The sequence below is a fragment of the Pseudonaja textilis genome, chromosome 3 (assembly GCF_049901715.1).
Source record: "Pseudonaja textilis isolate UNSWEBS1 chromosome 3, rPseTex1.2, whole genome shotgun sequence".
Taxonomy (NCBI): Eukaryota; Metazoa; Chordata; class Lepidosauria; order Squamata; family Elapidae; genus Pseudonaja; species Pseudonaja textilis.
Genome location: NC_141992.1, coordinates 1,011,596 through 1,030,528, shown reverse-complemented (window position 1 = coordinate 1,030,528; position 18,933 = coordinate 1,011,596). Strand labels below are relative to the sequence as shown.

At 46.1% G+C, this 18,933-nt stretch overlaps 3 protein-coding genes across 4 annotated transcripts in view; 1 reads left to right on the top strand and 2 right to left on the bottom strand.

Annotated features, from left to right (window-relative positions):
- LOC113452063 (kunitz/BPTI-like toxin) overlaps window positions 1–18,933 on the bottom strand; it is a 126,051-nt gene that overhangs the window by 23,564 nt on the left and 83,554 nt on the right. The gene's annotated exons all lie outside the window — the stretch shown is intronic.
- On the bottom strand, window positions 1,921–5,773 carry LOC113452233 (kunitz-type serine protease inhibitor 4-like). The gene is made up of 3 exons (XM_026723681.2): window positions 5,631–5,773; window positions 5,016–5,177; window positions 1,921–2,069 (listed from the first exon to the last, which is right to left on the bottom strand). Exons 1-3 carry the CDS (start codon window positions 5,713–5,715, stop codon window positions 2,020–2,022), a joined length of 297 nt encoding a protein of 98 aa, XP_026579466.1. The 5' UTR covers window positions 5,716–5,773; the 3' UTR covers window positions 1,921–2,019.
- Window positions 17,022–18,894, top strand: LOC148125971 (scuwaprin-a-like). Its single transcript, XM_087928680.1, is given in 4 exon segments — window positions 17,022–17,114; window positions 17,537–17,678; window positions 18,740–18,833; window positions 18,835–18,894. Coding segments are annotated over 4 exon segments (363 nt in total). The 5' UTR covers window positions 17,022–17,029; the 3' UTR covers window positions 18,877–18,894.

Below are 18,933 nucleotides of genomic sequence, written 5' to 3'. Positions count from 1 at the left end.
CCCATCTCAGACAAGTGACTGTCCAGTCTCTTCTTAAAAATCTCCAGTGATGGAGCGCCCACGATTTCTGGTGGCAGGCTGTTCCCCTGGTTCATTGTCCTCACTGTTAGAAAGTTTCTCCTTAATTCCATGTTGCTTCTCGCTTGGATTAGTTTCCGAGCATTATTTCTTGTCCTTCCATCTGGTGCTTTGGAAAATAATTTGACCCCCTCTTCTTTATGGCAGCCTCTCAAATACTGAAATGTTGCTATCATATCAACCACGATTAGTAAAGAATAGTAAAGAGATTAGTAAAGAGTTGCGATGGCCTGTGGTATTTGCCTACAGCAATCTCATTCTCTTTCCCCGCCCCCTTTTATATTGATAATTTTTCTAAGATCAAATTATTCCCTCTTTGCCATGTTTACCTGACAGTGTCAACCCAGTCTACCTCCCCACCAAGCAGCCCTACCACACCAATTGCAATTTTGTAAAAACCCAAGCAATTGTTATTTGACTGTTGTTTTTAATGTTTGGAATCGATGAGGCCACAACTTGTAGGAAATTTCTACCTTATCAGATCTTGCTTCATCCAAATCGTGTTCCATCTCTCAGTGCAGTCGAAGTTCTCTCTGCCTTGTGAAATTTAGGGATTTCTTCTGGGTCTTCTGCCTGCCCTGATCAGCCCAGAGAGCCCCTCCCTCACCCACCTCACATCTATTAAGCAACCCCGGTTAAGGAGGAAGAGGGTTAATGAAAGAGGAACAATCAATACCCCAAGCGGGCAGGAGAAGCCGCTGTGTGCCAACCCTTCCTATTCATGGACCAATCTATCTGCCCTGAGGACGTTGCCAAGAACGGCAGTGAAACGTGATCAATATGCAAACCAGATTCTCAGGACGCCAAGGACCCACCAGGAGACACCAAGGGTGGGGCCACAAGGGTTTCTCTTGGGTCCTCTGCTATTCGATGAAGCTCTGAATCCTTGGGCAAAGAGAGGGAGGCAATGCAAATTGATCGCACGGGACAGTTTATCCTCTGGAAGAAAGAAATAAAATCCACAATTACCTCATTATAAGAAGTAATGGCTGGAAACCAATCACAGAGAGAAGCAACCTCGAACTGAGGATAAATTTCTTGACAGTGAGAACAATTAACCGGTGGAACAATTTCCTTCCGGAAGTTGCGAGTGTTCCAACAGCGGAGGAGTTTAAGAAAGAAATTGGGCAGCCGTTTGTCTGAAATGGCATTGGGCCACTCGTGTGAGCAGGGCTAGAAGACTAGAAGACCTCCCAAGGGGGAGGGCAGAGGGAGGGAGATGGGTGTGGGGCATTTGGCTCCCCTTGGTGTATCTGAGGTGGAGAAAGTAGCAGGAGATGACAATGGTCTCTTCTCCAACCGAGACCGGAACTCTTTTCAACCCTCTGACCGTTGATGGGTCTGCCAGGTGACCCGGAGCCTCCTGGACGTGGCTTATGGGAACAGGCTGAAGATCCTGGAGTGGCCATTCTGGAGAGAAGACAACTAAGGCCTTTGAGGAGCCTTGGGGGACATCAGAAGGGGCCCAAGGGAGCAATTCTGCTGCAGAGGCTCTGGGTTCTCCTCCCAGGAATTGACGTTACTGATGACTTACAAGCAGGTGGCGGGCAAAGGAGACTTTGCATGGACAACTATTACGTGTAAAGTAAACGTGTATCTACACCCATAAGAAACCCTCCTGTATCTAATGTTTTTCCTGCTGTGTTCTTTTCCTGTTTTTCTTCTTTTCTGTTCCCCTTCGTTGAATAAAGGCACTCTTCCTTCCTCTGCGCACTCTTTCTGGAGAGCCACATTGAGGAACGATGCGCTTCCTCTCAACCCCTCATCCTCGGGGGGACATGGATCAAGGGGGAGGGGAAACCCCAAAGGGGCCAAAGGAGACACATGAGACCGAGAGGGCAGCTGGAACCAAAGCTTTATTGCAGAAAGAAAGGAATGAGCCCAGGGTGGGGTTGGGGGAGGGTCTCCGGGGTGGTCCAGGACTGAAGAAGACTCTTTGGGTCAAGTTCGAACAGTTGTTCCAATCCGGGAGGGTCTCTTCGTTGGGGATCCTGTAAAAAGAAACGTTCAGATATGAGGTTTCTGCCCAGAATTGAACCCCGTGCTTCTTCCTGCCTCATCTTAGAACCATGGAGACCCAAAGCTGAAATCAGGAGGAATGTTCTGATTGGGAGAGAAGGGAAGCGATGGGGCAGCCTCTCCGTTGGAGTTATGGGGCTCCATCACTGGGGCCTTCAAGTAGAATACAGAATCACAACGTTGGAAGGGACCTCAGAGATCTTCTAGTCCAACCCCCTGCTCAAGCAGGAGACCCTGCACCACTTCAGACAATGGCTATCCAGTCTCTTTTGGGAAGCGTTCACTGATGGAGCACCCATCACTTCTGGTGGCAAGTTATTCCACTGGTTAATTGTTCTCACTTGTAGGAAGTTTCCTCTTACTTCTAGGTTGTCCCCAATCTCCACAGACGTTTAGTTCTCAGTTGCTTTTCTCCTTGATCGGGTTTTATTCCTTCTTTCTTGCCTCGTCTTCTGGGGCTTTTGGAAAGAGGTTGACTCCCTCTCTTCCATGACAAAGCAAAGGTGGGAGATTTGTTTGTCCAGGATGCTGAGGATTTTCTTTCCTGGAAGGAGGGTGGACTAGAAGACCTCCAGGGTCTTTCCCCCATCCTCTCTTTCTAGGACACCTCAAGGCCACTGCTTGGGCATGTTCACTTGAGTTTCCTAACTTGGACAGGGAGCATTTCTTACACTCAGAAATACGAGCTTGTCTTTCCCTCCCCAGATGAAGTGATGGACCTTCCTGTCACCTAAACATGGACCAGCTGTGGCCTGCCCAGAGCATGAGCTGGACCAGGGTGAGCAAAGTGTCCCGTCCCAGCCTCTCCTTCCCCTGGAAGTCCTCATTGCCTGGAGCCACCTGGATTCCTGGCCAGGCTGGCAGGAGGAACATCTTCTCCAATGTCTTCTCCAACATCTTCTCCAACAACCCATGGTTGTTCAGGAGGAGAAGTCAAGAGACAGTGGCAGAGGAAGTGATGGGTTAGCCTGAGAACTTCCACAAAGTGGGGGTAGATACTATTAAGGAGGAGGGCCCCACAGGACTACACCAAGGCATTATTTCAACTTCAGCAACAACAGAGGGGTCAATGTCTGGAATCCTCTACCTGGCTCTGTGGTTTCTTCCCCAAACCCCAAAAACTTCAACCTTAGACTGTCTCCTATTGACCTCACCCCTTTCCTAAGAGGAGTAGGAGGCATGCATAAGCGCACCAACGTGCCTACTGTCCCTGTCCTATTGTTTCCTTTTTATTTTTCTTATACGTATCCATGTATTCATAACTATGTTTTTACTTATACCTATTATCTAAGCAATTGGCAAAATAAATAAATAAATGAAATGTTTGAGTGTCAGGGCATCATCCCTTTCTATATCTACTCTACCTTTGATGGACAAGAGCCTGGAGCTGCATCAGCCTGAAAGACCCTGGAGATACATTCATGTGCCCAAGACACCACACGGCAATTCCTTTGCTCTAGTGGTGGGATTCAAAAAAAAATTACTGCCGGTTGTGTGGGCTTGGTAGGCGTGGCAGGGGAAGGTTACTGCAAAATCTCCATTCCCTCCCCACCCCACTAGCCCGCTTTCCAGCTCCGTTCTCCTGTGCAGGGCAACCAAAGGAGATCCAGCCAATCAGCTGGGACTCGATGGGAGGCAGAGAAGAGATGGGGGTGAGGCCAGTCAGAGGCGGGATTCTGAACTATTCAAAATTTCCACTATTGGTTCCCCAGAACAGGTCAGACCCCGCTGAATACCACCTCTGATTTGGTCTAAGCAGACCGCACAAGGGACAATGTACTGGAGCTACCATGCATCGTATAGACAACGTCCCTGCACTCAGACAGGCAACTGTAGCAGCAACACTTCTGCTGCCCAGGACAGTTCCAGTCATGTTGACACTTCTCAAGACAAGGAAGTTTTTGTTGCTGTTGTTGTTGAGGGCCCTGGGGACACACTCAGGGGTGGGATTCAAATTTTTAACAACTGGTTCTGTGGGCGTGGCTTAGGTGTGGTAGTAGCTTGGTGGTCAGGTGACTGGGTGGACATGGCTTGGTGGTCATGTTATTGGCTGGGCGTGGCCAACTCCATATCACTCACATTGAGGCACGCATCTCCTCGCCTGGCCTCTCATGACTGTGGGGGTGCTGCAACAGTCGTAAGTGTGAAAAATGGTCACAAGTCACTTTTTTCAATGCCACTGTAACTTTGAATGATCCCTCCACCCAAGCAAAGTACCAGCAAAGGAGGGGAAAATAACTCCAGAGAAGTTCCAGAGACAGGAAGTCTAGTCCTGCCAAGAACGTAATAAAGGTTAATGGAGAGGCAGTTTCTACAAGCAACACCAGAATGTTTCCTTCTCCCCTTCCTTACAGGATTAGCCCAGTAATTTATTCTAACAACCGGTTCTCCCAACTGCTTAGAATGTTAACAACCGGTTCTAGCGAATAGGCGTCAACTGGTAGAATCCCACCCCTGGAGACGTTTTTCTGCAAAAGAGAAGATCCCATGGCTGAGAGAATCCTCTGGAATTGGAATCCCAGATCAAGAAAGATCCCGTCCCTGGACCTTTCAGGATCCAAAACTTCTCCTTCTGTCCAGATAAGATGCTGCCGGTTGGAGCCGGATTCCCACCTCCTCCCCTTACCCACAAAGCACAGCAATTTCCTTTTGGAGTCAACCTCTCTGGACCCAGGGCTGGACTTTATAACTGGGTTCCTCTCTCTTAACTCAGAATGCTGGGGGTGCAAATGTGCACCCCCCTCCTCCCCATTTCAACCTGAGAGTTCAACCTGAGTAGCAAAGATTCCTTTCTACTGAATCAATCGTAGCCTGTTGTGAGAGTCACGATGTTCCATTAACCCATCTTATGCTTAATGTAAAGAGGCAGCAATTCCTTTTCAATGAAGAGGCCAGTCCACAACTCCTTACCTACTTACCAACACAGGTGCGGTGGCATTCATCTTTGGTCTTAAACCTGTTGGCATTGCCCTGGCATCCCCCATAAATAAACACGAGGCATTGGTTTGAAGCCGGGTTGTAGTAGAAGCGAGGGAAATAGCCTTTACATCGTCCGGGGTCAGGAGGGAGATAACAATACTCTGTGAAAAATGGAAAGGGGAGCGGGAACATTATTTGAGTCGCTAGCACAAAAATCTTTAACTCACTTCCCCAACCTGGCGCTGTCTTAGCGTGTTCAGATTGCAAGAAAATAAGAACCACCTGGGATGTCTCAGTTTGGTTTCCTGTTCTGGGGTTTGGATCAGATGGCTGATGGGATAATTCTTGTTGCTTAAAATCTTGATTCTTCTGCTGCATTGAGTCAAGATAGGTCGGCCTTCCCCTAAAATTGCATCTCTCTTTCCTGGGACCCCCTCCCATTTCTGTCTCCTGTTCAGCTGACACCCAACCACCATCTCAAGAACCTCCCCGGGAGAAGCCCCACCAAGCCAGAGGTTCTAGACGGGGCTCTTTGGTTTCCCTTCCCTGGGGGAGAACTCGGATCACTTCAGCCCCTCCCTTCCAAGGGTCTCCAGATCTTTCTGAAAGCTCACTTGGACGGTCCTGGCCGGAGACGGGGGTCAGCTCCGCCCAGAGGGTGAGGAGTCCCAGCAGAAGAAGAAGACCTCCAGAAGACATGATGAAGCCGTCTGCACCACCCTTGGGCTGCTGGCTCTATTTATTCTCCCCACTGGGAATTTCACAACTCCAGATCCAGGAAGCGGGATGACTTAATGCAGAGACAATTTGAATTCTTTTCTCTTTCATAAGTTGGTTGAACATGAGATGACAACGTTCAGAGTTGCATTGGCTGGCCAATTTGGGGAAAGCTAGGCAGGTCCCTTTTGTTGTGTTCCAGTCCGTCCCTTCACACAAGAGGCACTCCGAGACCCTAGCCTTATTCCCCGGGTTCCCACTTGCACCAAATGTGAAGTTCTGTTGAGTCTGGTACTGTTCAATCTAGGCCCAGGGTCACACAGTCCAAGAATGAAGGCAAATGTCCACAAATCCAGACACACAACCTCTGAAATCCAGGCACACTTCAAAGTCCATGCATGATAACCAAGTCTCCCTCCCCTTCCCCCTCCCCCTCCAAAAACCCCTCTCTTCTAGCACTGATGTTGTTCCCTAGATGGGTAATGAAACATCTGCAAGAAAATGAGCAAATTTAGAGAACAAGAAAATGGAATGGCAGAAAAATAATAATTAGATAGATGAGAACGTTTTATGCATGTAGAATGTATATGTTTTAGGCATATGTTATTATAGGTGTTCATGAAATGTCTCCTTTGCAAGCCTTCTGTTCATAATTCACCGATAACTTCCACAATGGGCAGGAATTAATTTCTCAGCAGACCTTTATTTATTTATTTGTCAAGCATGTATCAGATAACAGATATAAGTATATACATGATTATAAATACATGATTGGCAGCAACCAGCTGCCAATGTTTCTTCTCATCTTCATCTGGGGATTTGAGGTCTCCTGTTTGCTTATTTATTTTATTTATTTATTTTGTCAAGCAAGTATTAGATAACAGGTATAAGTATAAACATGGTTATGAATACATGAAATGGATACGAATAAAAAGGGGACATTAGGACAGGGACAGTAGGCACGTTGGTGCGCTTATGCAGGCCCCCTTACAGACCCCTTGAGAAAGGGGTGAGGTCAAGAGTAGACAGTCTAAGGTTAAAGTTTTGGGGGTTTGAGGAAGAAACCACAGAGTCAGGTAGAGTATTCCAGACATTGACCAATCTGTTGCTGAAGTCGTATTTCCTGCAATCGAGTTTGGTACAATTTACCTTGTGTGCTCTTGTATTGTTGTGGTTGAAGCTGAAGTAGTCATTGACGGGTAGGACATTGCAATAGATAAGTTTATGTACTATGCTTAGGTCAGACTGAAGGCAGCATAGTTCTAAGTTATCTAAGCCTAAATTTCAGGTCTGGAGGTATAGGGTATTCTGTTGTGAGTAGAGGAGTAAAGGAGTGGAGGACTCTTCTCGTGAAATATCTCTGGACTCTCTAGACTGCATTAATGTCTGATATGCAATGCGGATTCCAGACAGATGAGTTGTATTTGAGAAGTGGTCTAGCCAATGTTTTGTATGTTCTAGTTAGTAGTACAATATTACTGGAGAAAAAGCTTCGTAGGATTAGGTTAACAACTCTTAATGTCTTTTTGGCTATGTTGTTACAGTGGGCTCCAGCACTCAGATCATCAGAGATGAGAACTTCAAGGTCCTTGACAAATGAGGGTCATCCACAAGGTCTTGTCTGTCCAGCTTGTATTTTATTTTCTGATTTTTTTTTTGACAATATGTAAGACAGAGCATTTGTTTGTTGAGATTTGAAGATGCCGCTTGTTTGACCATTCTGACACATAGTCAAGGTCTTTTTGAAGGATAGAAGCATTGTCGGTGGTCGTGAATAGTTTTACATCATCTGCGAAAAGAAGGCAGTTGCTTTTAGCTTGATCACAAAGGTCATTTATGTAAAGTATAAAGAGAGTAGGTCCTAGCACGCTGCCTTGGGGGACACCACGGTTAACAGGTATGGGATTTGATAGGCTGCTTCCTATTTTGATCATTGGTTGCCTAAGTTTGACAGGAATGCAGCTATCCAGTTATGTAGGTGTCCAGAGATACTGTAAGATTTTGGTTTTAGAAGTAGTTTGTCATGTACCACTGAATCAAAGTCTTAACAGAAGTCTAGGTAAATAGTGTCTATTGCTTTGCCCTGGCTGACTTGTGAAGTCCATATGTTTTTGCAGGGTAGGAGTTGCAGATTACAGGATATTTTTTTTCTGAAACCAAATTGTTTGTTAGTGGAGAATAATTGATCAAAAAGCATCCATTTCCACCCTCCACCCATCAATTTCCACAGTGGAGATGAAACTCTTCCAGAATCTACCGAATGCCCCCTTGCAGCTGCAGGACACAGATGGACCCTCGTGATTTGCAGCTGGGACCATGAGGCGAGGCGTGTGATTCTCTCAGCATGACCCTTCCAATCCCGTTTTGTCAGGGTACAATTTGTGATGCCAACATGCAAACTTGTTTTGCAACCCAGGATGACATTGCGTAAGTCAAGATCCAGGAAGAAGCAACAGCCCAGGGCTCACCAGTCCAAACACAACAGGACTCCCTTGATACAGATGACAGGTGTTACCCCATCTATTGGCTCTTCCTGATGTGGGCAAAGCCAACAGTCCCTTGCATTGAGAAAGAGATCTCAACATCCTTCCATTTCTTCCTCTGGTTCCTGCAAGGTATCTTCTAGATTCCTCAAAGCAGGGCTCCTTCCGTCCAATCCAGCCTGGCATTCCTGCTATTTGGGCACCATGAAGGCTGCACACGGCCTCCTCCTCCTCCTCCTCTGTCTCCTGGGTCTCCTCACCTTCCCCAGGTCCCCACTCCCACCAAATGTGAAGTTCTCTTGAGTCTGGTACTGTTCAATTTAGGCACAGGATCACAAAGTCCAAGGGGGAAGGCACAAGTCCACAAATCCACACACACACACACACACACAAAACATGAAACCCAGGAACAATCCAAAGTCCACACATGGTAACCAAGCCAAGGATCCAACGAGCAATTCCAAGTTCCAAATATGTAGTCAAACAAAGCGCAGGAATGGCATCAAGGAAATGGAAGACATGGAGTTAGAGTGTATGCACGTGATGAATAATGGGCAGTTGTTTCCAACATCATGTTGCTCTTCCTCCTCTTCCTCCTCCTCTCTGCAACCCGCCTCCATTCTAGCACTGATGATGTTACCTGTTAGGATTCAGGTAACACCTGCAAGAAGAACACCAAGCTCAGAGAGCACAAGGGATCCCACAGTCCTCCCCCTCCTCCTCCTCTTCCTCCTCTTCCTCTCCACAAACACTGCTACTTTCTAGCACTGATGATCCTAGCTAGTTGGGTCATGAAATGTCTGCAAGAAAACTACCAAGCTCAGAGAGCACCAAGGAGCCCACAGTCTCCTCCTCCTCCTCCTCCTCCTCCTTTCTTCCTCCCTCTCCTCCCCCTCCTCCTCCCCTCCTCCTCCTCAAATCCACTCCTTTCTAGCAATGGGTAATGAGACACCTGCAAGTAAACAACCAATGACCCCACAATCCTCCTCTTCCTCTCTACAAACCCCACTCTCTTGTAGCGGTGATTAGCTAGTTGTGTAATGAAATGTGTGCAAGAAAGCCACCAGGCTCAGAGAGCACCCAGGAGCCAGCAATCCAACACTGAGCGACCAGTTTCCTCTTCCCTCTTGGCAGGATTTACCTGACAGGGCCGGCCCAGCCTCCATCCCCACCTCTGAACTGCAGCTGAGCAGCCCTGTCACACCACTTGCAATCCTGCAGAAACCCAGCAGTTGCTATTTGGATGCTGCTTTCAATGTTTGGTATCGATGAGGCTTATTGCTGTGCAGCCACTGCTTAGACTTCTCCTGAGCCTTCAGACCTCGCCTAATCCAACTCCATCTCTCCCTGCAGTGGAAGTTCTCTCTGTCTTGTGAAATTTAGGAGTTTCCGTTGGTTCTTCTAACTGCCAGTTGGCAATGCTAGTCAGGCCGGAGGGCCCCTCCCTCAACAGCCATCTATTAACCAACCCTGGTTAAGGAGGAAGAGGATTAATGAAAGAGGAACGATCAATATCCCAAGCGGGCAGGAGAAGCGGCTGTGTGCCAACCCTTCCTATTCATGGACCAATCTTATTGCCCTGAGGACATCGCCAAGAACGGCAGTGAAAGGCGATCAATATGCAAACAGGTTCTCAGAGCACCAAGGATCCACCAGGAGACACCAAGGGTGGGGCCACAAGGGTTTCTCTTGGGTCCTCTGCTCTTCGATGAAGCTCTGAATCCTTAGGCGAAGAGAGGGAGGCAATGCAAATTGATCGCATGGGACAGTTTATCCTCTGGAAGAAAAAAGAAATAAAACCCCAAATTACCTCATTACAAGAATGTCTGTGGAGATTCTCAGTCCTCCAGGTCATGGTTGTCCCAAAGGTGCTTTTTTCAAGAGGCAATTGGACCTTCTGGATTTTCTTTGAAGACATTTCACTTCTCCTCCAAGAAGCTTCTCCAGAGCTGAAGAAGCCTCTTGGATGAGAAGGGAAACGTCTTCAAAGAAAAACCATCAAATTCGGTTGCTTCTTGAAAAAAGCCTCTTTGGGACTCATTACAAGAAGAAATGGGTGGAAGGTCATAAAGGGAGATATAACCTAGGACTAAGGAGAAATTTCCTGACAGTGAGAACAATGAATGGGATGAGTAGAATGATTTCGGAAGTGGTGGGCACTCCATTGCTGGATGTTTTTAATAAGAGATTGGACAACCATTTGTCTGGAATGGAATAGGGTCTGCTGTTTGAGTAAGGGGTTGGACTAGAAGACCTCCAAGGACCCTTCCAACTCTGATGTTTCTCTATTCGATCTTATTTTTCCAGACTCCGTTGTTACAGTGACTGTCACGTTTTCCAATCTGACAGTGATAATCGTGGGGGGGGGGGGTGTTGCTACCTTCTATAAGAAGCCCCGAGGTCTGAAAAACATTAACGTTGCTCCAGAGCTTCCTCTTCCTGAGACTATTGTCTGGGAACTGTCCCCAAATACCACACTTCGTTTCTTGCCATGTTACAGAGCCCCTGATTATGACCTTGGTCCTATGAACAACCTAACTGCACTTCTAACATGGGCAGCTTCCTGCCGGCACCCTCTTATCTTTCTTGGTGACCTCAATCTACCTCTTATTATTTGGACCCTAAATGAATGCGCAACGGAACCTATACATGCAAGCCTGCACAATGCTGTTACAACTCCGGGGCTGGAGCAGTGGGTAACGAACAACACCAGGCTCAACCATTGTTCAGATCACAACTGCATATAAAGAAAATTTGTATAAGATGTTTTACAGGTGGCATCTACCCACAACGCGAATTGCGAGAATGTTCAAGAACAAATCGGATAAATGTTGGAAATGGCATCAGATACCTGGTTCATATGACCATATGTGGTGGATATGCTTGGGTGCAAAAAGACATTGGACTAAAATCCACACGTGGTTGGAAAAAAGGATAAAACAACACATAGATTTCGAACCAGAGATATTTTTATTGGGAATTATGCCGGAAATATACAAAAGAACTGAAATATTTAATGAAGAACTGAAATATTTTATTGTAAATGTTTTTGGTTTTTTTTTTGAAAACAATTTTATTGGTTTTTTTAAGAACAAACAAAACAAACAAAACATAAAAACATCAGCTCTGTTCCGTACATATATACAAACAGTGTGTCGGTTGGTTCATCAGTTTTGTGCAATCATTTCCTAGTGTCAATTACGGTTATGTTACATAATAACTCTTATTATCAATCCAAACTTATATGTCCTCATATCATTATTAAAAAATCATTTGACTATAATTTTATTCATTCATACTTTATGAGATAACTATAATTTAGGTAGTTTATTCTATAACAAATCATATAATCATACCAAATCTATCCTAAAAAAAACACTTTATAGATATGATGTCAAATAACAAAAGAAAAAGAAAAAACAAAGATATTCCTTATTATCTAACATTCTAAATATTCTATTATTGTATTTTATCATCCAACCATTGATAGAAAAGGTCCCAAATTTTATAAAATTGTTTATCTTCTTGCTCTCTAATTTCAAATGTCAATCTACTCATCTCAGCACATTCCAATATTTTCTTAATAATTTCTTCCTGCAATGGAATTTTCTCATTTTTCCAATTTTTAGCAAATACAATCCTAGCCGCAGTTAATACCTTTACAATCAGATATTTCAAGTCTTTACTGTATGCATCTGGTAAGATTCCCAATAAAAAAAAACTCCGGTTTCAAATTGTAAATGTTTTAACAGTAGCTTGAATTGTATTTTCTAAGAATTGGAAAAATGAAAAAATACCTATGCAGGAGGAAGTTATTAAGAAAATTATGGACTGTGCTGAAATGAGTACCGTATTTCCCCATGTATAAGCCACCCCTTTTTTCCAAAATTTTCAAGCCCAAAAAGTAGGGGGGTGGCATATACAAAGCAGGTACACTTTTTATACGTGAAAAATGCATAAAATAATAAAGTAGGAATAAACTGGTTTTCCAGCAGTATGCTATACTTTTTTGTAAAAATTGTAAGTGACGATACGATTACGAGTGCGAGTACGCGATAGAAATGCATACGCTAGGCATCGGCCTGAATGCTTCGTTCCTACTCTCATTCCGATGCGTAGATTGCTAGCGTCGCCCGCACCGCTTTCGGCGTCATGACCGAAGTTGTAGATCTAGACGTCGAATTTTGTTTCTTTGTAAATTTTCTTTCTTCATAACTTGTTTCTCTAATAAAATATTTTTTTCAAAACTTCACAGTCCAAAAATTGGGGGGGTGGCTTATACAAAGGGGGTGCTTATACATGGGGAAATACGGTAAATTGATGTTTGAAATTAGAGAACAAGAAGACTCCAAATTATAACAATAAAAAAGCCATATTTGCAGACCTCACATCTCTTGAATGGCGCCTTCTGTTCACGAGTTGTAAGGATGCAGAAGACCATTATAACACTTTTTTGCTTGAAGTCATTAATTTATACACACCTAAAATAACTCCTAAAGCCAAAAATAAAAACAAACTACCCATAACAATAAGAAAATTACAATCCAAGAAAAATATCTCTCTGGCGAGCAAACAAAACTGGCTACGTGGCTAACTTTAAAAACCGCTACAAAACCTTACGCCACCAGATAAAGGCCGAATGCACCAATTTACTACTGCAAACAAGAGGGAAAACTGTTACACACAGAATCCACCCGTGCCTTCTATAATTTCGTAAATACCAAACTTAAAGACTCGAAAATCATAAAACCTAAAAGGGCCTAACAGGAAAAACTATAAGGGTGAAGCCGCTAAAGCCAATATTTTCGACACCTTCTTCAGTCTCTATCAACAGCAATGGCTCAGGCCCCCCATTTTCTAATCATACCACAACTAATTGCAACGATCTGCTACCTGTTCATTTTACAGAAGATAACGTTGAAAAGGCACTACACAAACTAAAACCGTCTCTATCTATTGGCCCTGATGGATTATGTGGCTTCTTCTTAAGAAAGCTTTTCACTGCCATAGCCGAACCACTAAGTGAAATCTACGAGCTATTTTTTTAGAACGACCTCTTTGCCTGTCCTATGGTCCTTAGCTACAGTTATTCCTATCTTCAGAAAGGGAGATCCCAGCCTAGTTGAAAATTACAGGTTAAGTTCACGATGTTTTGTCACCTGCAAAGTCATGAAATCAATCATCAACCAATCCACTACCCTCCACTTAGAGACTAACAACCTACTCTCTAACATTGAATTTGAATTGGCATCCTTCCATCTCAAGAGCCGATGGTAGCGTGCTCTGAAAAGAGGTCCTAAAAGAGCATCTAGTGTGGCTAAAAAGGCCAATTTGAGAGGGGCAATCCCTTCCACACTGAGGACAGATATAGTCTGTTTCCTGTCAAGCGCCCAGATTTCGCTGGTTCCAGGACTGTCCTTTGGCCTCAGCCTGCTCAACGAGGGTCTATACGAATTGAAGAAGGCCATGCTGCGTCTTTAGCCTCCAAGTTGAATGATCAGAGGTCAAGGTTTCCCAGCTGTTGATGTCCACGCCCACTCTCTAACAAACAGTTTGGTTTCAGGAAAAATTTGTCCTGTAATCTACAACTCCTACACTGGAGAAACATTTGGACTACACAACTCAACCGGGGTAAAGCAATAAACGCAATTTACATAGACATCTGCAAAGCCTTTGATTCAGTGGTACACGTCAAACTACTATTAAAACTACATTCTTAAGGCATTTCTGGATTACTGCACAAATTGATAGCTGCATTCCTGTCAAACAGGCAACAAGTAGTCAAAATAGGGAGTGCGCTATCCAACCCTGCACCAGTTAACAGCGGTATCCCCCATGGCAGTGTACTAGGACCCCCTCTCTGTCTAATTTAAATAAATGACCATTGCAACCCTATTATAAGCAACTCTTCACTGATGACATAAAACTATTTAACACCCCTGACAATACTGCTACCCTACAAAGCGACCTTGACTCTGTGTCAAAATGGTCGAACACTTGGCAACTTCAGATGCTCTGTCTAACACGTTGGCGACAAAAATCAGAACACGAAAAACAAACTGGGAGGATATAACCTTGTGGACAACCCACTCTCTGTCAAGGACCTGGGAGTACTCATTTCAAAAGATCTAAGCCCCAGAGCTCACTGTAACAGCATTGCCAAAAAAGTAGATCGAATACAGCTCCTCTGCCTGGAATCCACACTGTGTAACATACATTAATTCAATTGAGCAAGTCCAGAGGTATTTCACGAGAAGAGTCTTCCACTCCACTGCTCACAATAGACATTTTGGACCTGGACAACCTAGAACTACGCCGCCTACAGTCTGATCGAAGCTTAGTTCACAAAATTGTCTGCTACAAAGTCCTACCCATCAATGACTACTTCAGCTTCAACCACAATAACACATGGGCAAACTGTAGATACAAACTCAAGGTAAACCGCTCCAAACTCAACTGTAGAAAATACGACTTCATCAACAGAGTGGTCAATGCCTGGAATTCATGACCTGACTCTGTTGTTCCAGCCTCAAGGCGCCAAAATTTTAACCAAACCTGTCTACCATGGACCTTACCCCACTCCTGAGAGGTGTGTAAGGAGACTTGCATAAGCGCACCAGCAAGCCTAGCGTCCCTGTCCTACTGTTTCCTTTATTCATATTCATTTCTTATCTGTTCATACTTATATATTTATATGTTAGGTTCATACTTACACATGGTTTTACCATACATGCCTGACAAACAAACCAATAAATAAAATAAAAAATAAATAACCACTGCTGGGCTTTTGCAGGATCGCAACTGGTATAGCAGGGCTGCTCCGTTGCAGTTCAGACGTGGGGAGGGAGGCTGGGTTGAGCCTGTTCACTTGCAAAAATTCTGTCTTACAGAAATGATCTGCAGGGTCACTTCTAATGAAATGGATCCTATTTCATGGAACAGACGGGAAACTCCAAAGGTAAAAGTACAGATTAGGAGAAACCCAGCTCAAAAACAGGAACTGTGATGGACCTTGGAGTCTAAGTGACAATCTCTTAGACGTGAGCCGGCAGTTGTGGCGGGAGCCGAAAAGGCGAACACAATCCTGGGTTGTATAAATAGAGGCATAGAATCAAAACCAGGCGAAGTATCGGGGCCACTTTATAAAGCCTTAGTAAGGGCACACTGATTAGCATTGCCAACTGGCAGTTAGAAGAACCAATGGAAACTTTTATTTTATTTGTTGTTTTTTCTTCCAGAGGATTACCTCTTCCATGCAATCAATTTGCGTTTCCCCTCCCTCTTCATCCCAAGATTCAGAGCCACACCGAAGAGCAGAGGACCCAAGAGAAACCCTTGTGGCCCCACCCTTGGTGTCTCCTGGTGGATCCTTGGTGCTCTGAGAACCTGTTTGCATATTGATCACCTTTCATTGCCGTTCTTGGTGATGTCCTCAGGGCAATAAGATTGGTCCATGAATAGGAAGGGTTGGCACACAGCAGCTTCTCCTGCCCGCTTGGGATATTGATCGCTCCTCTTTCATTAATCCTCTTCCTCCTTAACCAGGGTTGGTTAATAGATGGGTGTTGAGGGAGGGGCCCTCCGGCCTGACTAGCATTGCCAACTGGCAGTTAGAAGAACCAACGGAAACTCCTAAATTTCACAAGACAGAGAGAACTTCAACTGCAGGGAGAGATGGAGTTGGATTAGGCAAGGTCTAAAGGCTCAGGAGAAGTCTAAGCAGTGGCTGCACATCAATAAGCCTCATCGATACCAAACATTGAAAGCAGCATCCAAGTAGCAACTGCTGGGTTTCTGCAGGATTGCAAGTGGCGTGACAGGGCTGCTCAGCTGCAGTTCAGAGGTGGGGATGGAGGCTGGGCCAGCCCTGTCAGGTAAATCCTGCCAAGAGGGAAGAGGAAACTGGTCGCTCAGTGTTGGATTGGTGGCTCCTGGGTGCTCTCTGAGCCTGGTGGCTTTCTTGCACACATTTCATTACACAACTAGCTCATCACCGCTACAAGAGAGTGGGGTTTGTAGAGAGGAAGAGGAGGATTGTAGGGTCATTGGTTGTTTACTTGCAGGTGTCTCATTACGCGTTGCTAGAAAGGAGTGGATTTGAGGAGGAGGAGGAGAGGGAGGAAGAAAAGAGGAGGAGGAGGAGGAGACTGTGAGCTCCTCGGTGCTCTCTGAGATTGGTTGCTTTCTTGCAGACATTTCGTGACCCAACTAGGGAACATCATCAGTGCTAGAAGGGAAGGGGATTGCAGACAGGAGGAGGAAGAGCAGCCTGATGTTGGAAACAACTGCCCATTTCCCCTACTTCTTGACTTGAGTCTGGACCTGGGCTTCGTTTACCACGTCTTTCGACCTCAGAATTGCTCCTTGGATTCTGGATTCGTACCTTGGCTTGGTTACCATTTATGGACTTCAGACTGTGCCTGGATTTCGATGTTTGTGTGTGTGGATTTGTGGACTTGTGCCTTCCCTCCTGGACTTTGTGCCAAAATTGAACAGTACCAGACTCAAGAGAACTTCACATCTGCTGCAAGTGGGGCCTTGGGAAATCACATTAGAAGCTCGGAGTACCCCAATAAAGACCTTACACTTCTGGGGTGTACTTGAGGGGGCTGGAAAAGGACAATCGGGACCTGGCTAGCCTCCCCCAAAGTGGCCAGCCAATCCGACTCTTGTTCAACCATCTTGTGAAAGGGGAAGGAATTCGGATTGTCACTGCATGGAGTCATCCTGCTTCCTGGATCTGGAGGTGTGAAATTCCCAGCGGGGAGAATAAATAGAGCCAGCCGCCCGAGGGTGAGGCAGACGGCTTCATCATGTCTTCTGGAGGTCTTCTTCTCCTGCTGGGACTCCTCACCCTCTGGGCAGAGCTGACACCCGTCTCCGGCCAGGACCGTCCAAGTGAGCTTTCAGAAAGATCTGGAGACCCTTGGAAGGGAGGGGCTGAAGTGATCCGAGTTCTCCCCCAGGGAAGGGAAACCAAAGAGCCCCGTCTAGAACCTCTGGCTTGGTGGGGCTTCTCCCGGGGAGGTTCTTGAGATGGTGGTTGGGTGTCAGCTGAACAGGAGTCAGAAATGGGAGGGGGTCCCAAGGAAGAGAGATGCAATTTTAGGGGAAGGCCGACCTATCTTGACTCAACGCAGCAGCAGAATCGGGATTTTGAGCAACAGGAACCATCCCGTCAAACATCCGGTTGAAACCCCAGAGAAGGAAACCAATTTAAAACATCTTCCGTGGCTCTCGACTGCTTGCAATCTGAGTATGTAAAGAGGGCACCAGGTTGGGGAAGAGTGTTAAAGATTTGGGGGTCTTCTCTTTTGCAGAAAAACCTGGACTGTGTCCCCCACGCCCTCAAAAACCTCCTTGCGTCAAGGAGTGTAAAAATGACTGGAGTTGTCCTGGGCAGCAGAAGTGTTGCAGTTACGGCTGCATAGATGAGTGCAGGGACCCGATCTTTGTGAACTAAGGTATGTGCCGTGCATTGTCCCTTGTGCAGCTTGCTTAGACCAAAGGAAGGGCTGTGTGGGTCTCCAGGACTCCGACCAGGTCTGGGCGTATGAAGGTTCCTCGGGGTCTTTCAAGCTGTCCGTGTGTCCAGCAAAGGTAGAGCGGGTGCGCCCTGATGCTCAAGCCTTCTTTAGTGTGGTAGTGGCAACCCTCTTCCTGATAGGTAACCCCCCTCACTCGGTGGAAGCCATGAGACAGACCCTCCACATCCCCCCCTCCTAGTGTCCCTTGACTTCTCCTCCTCCTGAACCTCCATTGGTAGAATGGTGGCCCCCCAGTTCAGCTGCTGCTGGGCAGGGTTGAAGAAGGTGGCTCTCCTCCAGCCTGGTCAGGAAGCCAGAGGTGATCAGGACTTCCAGGAGAAGGAGAGGCCGGGACAGAACTCCTTTGCCAAGTTTGGTCCGGCTCATCCTTTGAGCAGCCCAAAACTGGTCCATGCTCTGGTGACAGGAAGGTCCCATAGCTTCGCCAGGGGGTTAGGGTGACAGTCCCACATTTCTGACTCTCATAAATGCTCCAGGGCAGAATTAGAAAGCTCACGGCCTTGTCTGTGCTCCAAGCAATGGCCTTGAGATCTCCTAGAAGGAAAGGATTGGAGAAAGAGATTGGAAGTCATCTAATCCATTTTCCTTCCAGGGCAGAAATCCTTAGCACAGCCCGGAGGGATTCTGTCTCACCTTTTTTTGAAACCTTCAGAGTTGGAGCCCGATCACCAGTGGTGGGATCCAGCCAGTTCGCACCACTTCGGGAGAACCGGTTCTTAACTTCCTGAGCAGTTGGGTGAACTGGTTGTCGGGAGAAATCATTAGGGCAGAGAACCGACTGTTCAATTATTTGAATCCCACCGCTGCCTATAACTCCAGGGAGGAGTTGATTCCCCATTGATTCCCGACTCTCTCCCAATCGGGACATTCCTGCTGATTTCACCTTTGGGTCTCCCTGGTTCTAAGATGAGGCCGGGAGAAGCACTGGAGGCAGTTCTGGGCAGAAACCTCACATCTGAACCTTTGTTTTTACAGCATGACCAATGAGGAGACCCTCCTGGATTGGATCTACAGTTCCAACTTGACCCAAAGACCCTGCTTCTGCCCTGGACCCCCCTGGAGACCCTCCCCCCAAACCCCACCCTGGGCTCATTCCTTCTTCTGTGCAATAAAGCTTTGGTTCCAGCTGCCCTCTCGGTCTCCGGTGTCTCCTTCGGCCCCTTTGGGGG